Source organism: Hibiscus syriacus, unplaced genomic scaffold (genome assembly GCF_006381635.1).
Source record: "Hibiscus syriacus cultivar Baekdansim isolate YM2019G1 unplaced genomic scaffold, ASM638163v2 tig00116964_pilon, whole genome shotgun sequence".
Classification (NCBI taxonomy): Eukaryota; Viridiplantae; Streptophyta; class Magnoliopsida; order Malvales; family Malvaceae; genus Hibiscus; species Hibiscus syriacus.
The window spans coordinates 1294649-1300648 of record NW_024063489.1 but is presented as its reverse complement, the minus strand read 5'-3'; the positions used below and the strand labels follow the sequence as shown (position 1 = coordinate 1300648).

The 6000-nt window shown below is 36.3% G+C and overlaps 2 protein-coding genes across 2 annotated transcripts; both read right to left on the bottom strand.

The window, feature by feature from the left end:
• Positions 1-1693: 1693 nt before the first annotated feature.
• LOC120190983 (cytochrome b5-like) lies at positions 1694-2252 on the bottom strand. The gene is made up of 2 exons (XM_039193989.1): positions 2131-2252; positions 1694-2068 (listed from the first exon to the last, which is right to left on the bottom strand). The coding sequence occupies exons 1-2, from the start codon at positions 2212-2214 to the stop codon at positions 1721-1723; spliced, it is 432 nt and encodes a 143-aa protein (XP_039049920.1). The 5' UTR covers positions 2215-2252; the 3' UTR covers positions 1694-1720.
• Positions 2253-3457: 1205 nt separating this feature from the next.
• Positions 3458-5091, bottom strand: LOC120190846 (3-oxo-Delta(4,5)-steroid 5-beta-reductase-like). Its single transcript, XM_039193885.1, has 2 exons — positions 4959-5091; positions 3458-4863 (listed from the first exon to the last, which is right to left on the bottom strand). Exons 1-2 carry the CDS (start codon positions 4995-4997, stop codon positions 3733-3735), a joined length of 1170 nt encoding a protein of 389 aa, XP_039049816.1. The 5' UTR covers positions 4998-5091; the 3' UTR covers positions 3458-3732.
• Between the last annotated feature and the right edge of the window lie 909 nt (positions 5092-6000).

Here is a 6000-nt window from a genome sequence, read left to right as displayed (position 1 = left end):
TTACTACTTATGCTGGCAAGGCATGGATAATTCTAGAATATTCTTGATTAATGAAGCATGATCTTGAATTACTTAAGAACTAAGCATGGAAAATAAACATGTGACAATTGATGATGGAAGGGAATTTCATTAAGACAAGGAACTCCATGTGACAATACAATAAGAATTTGAAAATGCCTAGATCTTTCATTAAGGAGGTTAGTTACCCTTATAAATGTCTTTAGCCTTAATATAAATGTATGCAAAGTGAATGAGAAGGAAAATGAGAAAAGGTTTAGAAAAGCCAGAATAAGAAATAGCTTAGCAAAGCTATTAGAGAATGAAAAAGCTTAACAAAGCAAGGACGAAAAATAACTTAGAAAAGCTATGAGAGAAAAGGTGAAGCTTAATCAAGCTTGAATAGCGAGGTTGTGTTTGTAAACTAGCCGCAGCTAGTGTTATAGTGTTGTGGTATTATAATATTGGGGTAACGTCGTTGTAATATATTTTACCTCGTATCAATAATAGTTCATGTTATAAATTATTCGAGTGCCCATCTACGCTTCCAAAAAGTGGCATCAGAGTTTGGTTCGAGTTTAACGTGGTGGAGAAGATGGCCAACATGATTCAGCCACAAATTCCGAGATTGACAAAGACGAATTATGGCAATTGGAGTATTCAAATGAAGGCGTTATTAGGCTCCCAAGATTGTTGGGATATCATCGAGGATGGTTACACCGAGCCTGAAAATACAGCAGCAGAAGCAGCCCTGACTAATGAAGAAAATAAGACATTGAAGGAATCACAGGAAAAAGATAAAAGAGCGTTGTTCTTTATTTTTCAAGGAGTAGACGAATCTACCTTTGAAAAAATTTATGATGCGAAGAATGCAAAACAAGCATGGGAGATTTTGCAAAAATCTCTAGAAGGTGTCGAAAAAGCAAAGAAGAATAAATAGCCGCAGCAGCGTGCACTTGCCAAGAATCCAGTCTCCCATAGCCGAAGCAAGCATATCGATACAAAGTATCACTTTATACAAGAGCAGGTGAAGAATAAAATTGTGGAGCTAATTTACTGCAGAACTGAAGATCAACTAGCAGCCATTTTCACAAAGCCGTTGAAAGCAGTTATATTCAACCGACTCAAAGAAAAGCTCGGAATGAAAAATCAGATTTGAGGGGGAGTGTTAGAACTCAAATCTAATTTTACTACTTATGCTGGCAAGACATGAATAATTCTAGAAGATTCTTGATTAATGAAGCATGATCTTGAATTACTTAAGAACTAAGCATGTAAAATAAACATGTGACAATTGATGATGGAAGGAAATTTCATTAAGACAAGGAACTCCATATGGCAATACAAGAAGAATTTGGAAATGCCTAGATCTTTTATTAAGGAGGTTAATTACCCTTATAAATGTCTTTGGCATTAATATAAATGTATGCAAAGTGAATGAGAAGGAATATGAGAAAAAGCTTAGAAAAGCCAGAATGAGAAATAGCTTAACAAAGCTATTAGAGAATGAAAAAGCTTAGCAAAGCAAGGACGAGAAATAGCTTAGAAAAACTATGAGAGAAAAGATGAAGCTTAATAAAGCTTGAATAGCGAGGTTGTGTTTGTAAACTAGCCGCAGCTAGTGTTATAACGATGTGGTATTGTAATATTGGGGTAACATCGTTGTAACGCATTTTACCTCGTATCAATAATAGTTCATGTTATAAATTACTCGAGTGTCCATCTACGCTTCCAACAATAAACCTGCATTGAGCCATGTGTAAGCGAAGTAGGAAGCAGCAAGCAAGAGCGGTAGGAAGAACTTGACAAGGGTTGCATATTTAGGCATGTGATCATCCTTGATCACAAAAGCACTCATCTCATTCCTCTTGGTTTCTTCAATTGAAACATCTGAATCCCCTTTGAAGGTGTAACCCTGTACAACGCCAACCTGGTACTTGAGGAGCAACTTCTGAGCCGATTTGCTGTGTCCGATATCATTGAATACCTTGGTGGCGTCCTTCCCTGCACACTCCATCAACACCTCTTCTCCTCCTGGATGTTCTTCCAGGAACTTTGTCAGGTTCAGTACCTACAGGAGTTAATCAAGTTCAGACCCATCCCATAACAGAGATAGAGAGAGAGAAGGGTTACTCTGCCATCGATGACAAGCCAGCAATCTTTCTTTGATTTGTGTTGAGCAACCTGTGAGAGGCTGAAGACTGTATATTCAGCCATTTTGTTTGGTCTAGTGAAAATGGATGAAACGAGCGCCCATGGTTATGTACATTTGGCCTGGATATCCCAATTTATATTAGATGGATGGGGTGAAAACCAGGGAGAACCACCCGCCAACCAACCTCGGTGAAGAAAAAAGATAAGTTACGAACGTGCAGAGATTTGCGCCTTGTAGCTGGTGGTTGGTTAATTGACTTCTTTGACTGGTGGAGGAGAATCAACGGAGATGTGGCGTTGATAATATATTATCATAATCAGTTACAATAGATATCAAATTCAGCTTTTATTTACTTTTCCCTGGACCTGGTGTCCAGTGGGCACCAAATTATTTCTAAGAGACAAAATATTCACGTACCTACGAGTTTAAACTTTTGACTTATTGTTGATGCAATTCTCAAGTCAGACGAATACTTTGTCTATTGTTTACATATATAACAGATATCAAAATAAAGTTTATTTATTATCAATAATCTCTAAAGTATGTGATTAAATAAATCGTTAGTATTCTTAGAGGTCATATGTTCGAGCACCAGCAACTGCAAAGATTATTGGACGTTCATTGTCAAATAGTTAAAAATATTTATAACATATATTACTTTGTAACCACCTTAGTGTAAAAAAAAGAATATGTGATTAAAAACTCTCCATTGAGAATATCTCTTTCCTAAGTTATAAGTTCAATATCCATTAGAATTAAAATTTTATTTTCCTTTATTTAAGTAGGAATTATTAACAAATAAACAAAAACCAAAATAGATTTCAAAAATTCAGTAAGATAATCGAATTAAAAAATAATAATCAACTCAAGAATCAAGTAAAAAATTACAATCACAATATGATTCACGTGTATTGTATAAACTTATTACAAAATCAATTATTCATTTTTGATCAACACCCAAATACAACTTTACAAAACTAAATAAATTCAAGGTCGAAAAACATTTGAATATAGTTATGAAATCATAAGAAGATAGATTCATGATTGTTATGCATGTAAATACTAGTTTAGATACAAAATTAGACATATTTAACTCATTTTTTTATTAATAACTACACGAATATACGGTCAATCAGCCCATACAACAATAATTAAAAGGTCCATCTCACACACCTCAATTGGCACCAAGGGCCCAAATTCACACACCATCAGGCATCAGCGCTAAACCAAGTAAATAACAAGGGCTGGCCACAACCCGAAACTATTAAACCATAAACTGAAATACGATAAATTTCTCACCAAAGGTTTTATCTAATCAAGAAGTTTTATTGTATAATAAATCAAGCTTCTACAAGATAACAAAGACACAAAGCATCATAAACAAGTAAAGAAGAAAGAAAACCACACAGCATTTTCACAAAATACAACGAAGGCTTCACTTTGAAGGTAAACGTTTTCACAAATACATGTAAAAGTTCCGTGCCTTTGCATAATAGCTTACCTTCCACTTATTTTAGACCAACAGAAATTCATCTTCATTGGAAAAACCCCAAAACAACTTGAAGCAGGAGATTGAATGATCAAGGCACAATCTTGTAAGCCTTCACCTTATCAATCCAAGTAACAAACGAATTCCTGGAATTCCTAAATCCCAAAAACCCATGTTCCTTACTCTTATTCATACTCATTAAAGGCATCTCCATCGATAATATCAAATCCACAAACCACCACAGCCCCACCTCCTGCAAATTCGTCCTCTGCAACTGGTTTTCCTTCACTATTTCTTCCCACACACTTTCCTTACCTTTCATCATCTCCTGCAACCCCCGATTCTCTCCTTCCACGAAACCAAATTGTTCTATCCCGAATTGCTCAGCAAAAACCGTCCACAAATGTTTCCACTTAAAAACATCCCCGTTAGACACATTAAAGGCTTCGTTTTTCGCGTAAGGATCCACCGCCGCCCATATCTGTTGCTCCGCAATCAAATCCGCGTCCGATGCTTCCGAGTAATAGTTCCAAGCCGCTTTGCTTCCAGGAAACAGCAACGGTCTGCCTTCGTGTTTACAAATGGCGGCGTAAACGCAAAGAGTTCCAACGAGGTTCATTAAACTATAAGGCGAAAACCCGAATATGTTAGTGGGTCGGTGCACCGACCAGGTTAATGTTTCTTTCTTCTCGATCTCTTCAAAGAGGATGTCTTCTTGAGTGTAGTAGAAATTGGGAGCGTTTAACCGCGGCAAATCTTCGGTGAAAGGCGGATCATGCGGCTGGATTTTACCAAACAACTCGAATGGTCCGACGTAATGTTTGGCTCCTGTTTGTAGGCATATGTGGCATATATTGGGTGCGTTCGGGATCACGGAACGCAAAACATTGCGTAGCATAGAACCGTTGATATCGCAATTCTCAGCTTCGGATGATCGGTTGATCCAACTGACGTAGAAGATATGGGTGACATCGGTAAGTTGGGAGAGCTTCGATTCGGTTTCCATCGGGTCGGATATATCACACTGAATGTACTCGATTGGATGGTCGATGTTCCAGTTTGGTCTGGGCCGACGAGCCACCCCGTATACTTTCCATGGGCCGCCAGGTGTGTCGGATAACGGTAGGATCTCAGCCAAGCTATTACCGACTATGCCGGTGACTCCAATTACCAACCCAACGCTCTGGAAGCTTCTCGGTGCTTCATCTTCTTCAAATTTCTTCTGCAAAAATTAAAACAAAAAGAAAAAAAATCAAAAGCAATTTCTTAAAGGGGCTAAACATAAATCATCCGAGCCAAAATTAAAAGGGGAACCACCTTAGCAGCGCCGATAGCACCAGCCCACCACCAGCTCATTTTTATCTCTTCGAGATAATTGGATGGGAAACTAATAAAAAGGGCGACGTAAATGATTGATGCCTGATGGAACAGCGAACCAACAGTCTGCAACTGGTGTTTGGTTGATCAAAAGGGTTGTGGGATTTGAGATCTTGTGATTTGGAAATTATAACGTAAGTGACTAAATGGAATAAAGAAAACTACATTATGGTGATAAAAAGCGATGACGATGTTCTTTTAAAAAGATGAAAATACTGATCTCTTAATTTAATCATCAAAACAGAATTCAATTTTATCACGTAAGATTAAATATAGGGTAAAGTATATAAATGGTCACTAAACTTTTCATATTATTGCATTTAGGTCCCTCAACTTTTAAAACTTATAATACAGTCACCAAACATTTAGTTCGTTTGCAATATGATCCAACGTAATAGCTGTTTCACTACTGTTAGGGTAAATTATATAAATGGTCACTGAAATTTTCACGCATTTGCATTTAGGTCCCCCAACTTTTAAAACTTACAACACAGTCATCAATTACATTTTAAACCCCAAATTCCAAAATACTTCAATTATATTATAAACCTCAAATTTCAAAAATACTTTAGTTACATGTCCAACCCCAAATTCATAATTCATTCTCAAAATCTACCATGGCAAATTAAACTTGAAGCAACAACCCTGACCCCTCAAAATATAACCCTAAATGTTAAATTTCCCTACCAATTAACCCAACATAATCAACAACATTCAGTTCATTTTGGGTCCATAACAATAAGTGATTATGTTGGGTTTAGGATTTAAAAGTTAGATTTAACCAACTATAAGTGAACAATACTCAATTCGATTCGAAAAAAAATATTTTTCGACTTGAATTGATTCAAAAAATTTCATACAAATTGACTTTGAGCTGTAATTTCATAAATTCAACTTTAAAAAAAAGTTAACATAGAGTTGTAAAATACAACTCGAATATCTCAAAATTTTTAGTAATTAATAGATTAATTTTTAAGTTTGA

Coding starts and splice junctions, on each gene's coding strand:
- LOC120190846 (XM_039193885.1), bottom strand. CDS start 4,997: ATGAGCTGGTGGTGGGCTGGTGCTATCGGCGCTGCTAAG. Junction 4,864..4,958: donor GTGCTATCGGCGCTGCTAAG/GTGGTTCCCCTT, acceptor TAATTTTTGCAG/AAGAAATTTGAAGAAGATGA.
- LOC120190983 (XM_039193989.1), bottom strand. CDS start 2,214: ATGGCTGAATATACAGTCTTCAGCCTCTCACAGGTTGCTCAACACAAA. Junction 2,069..2,130: donor GGCTTGTCATCGATGGCAGA/GTAACCCTTCTC, acceptor TAACTCCTGTAG/GTACTGAACCTGACAAAGTT.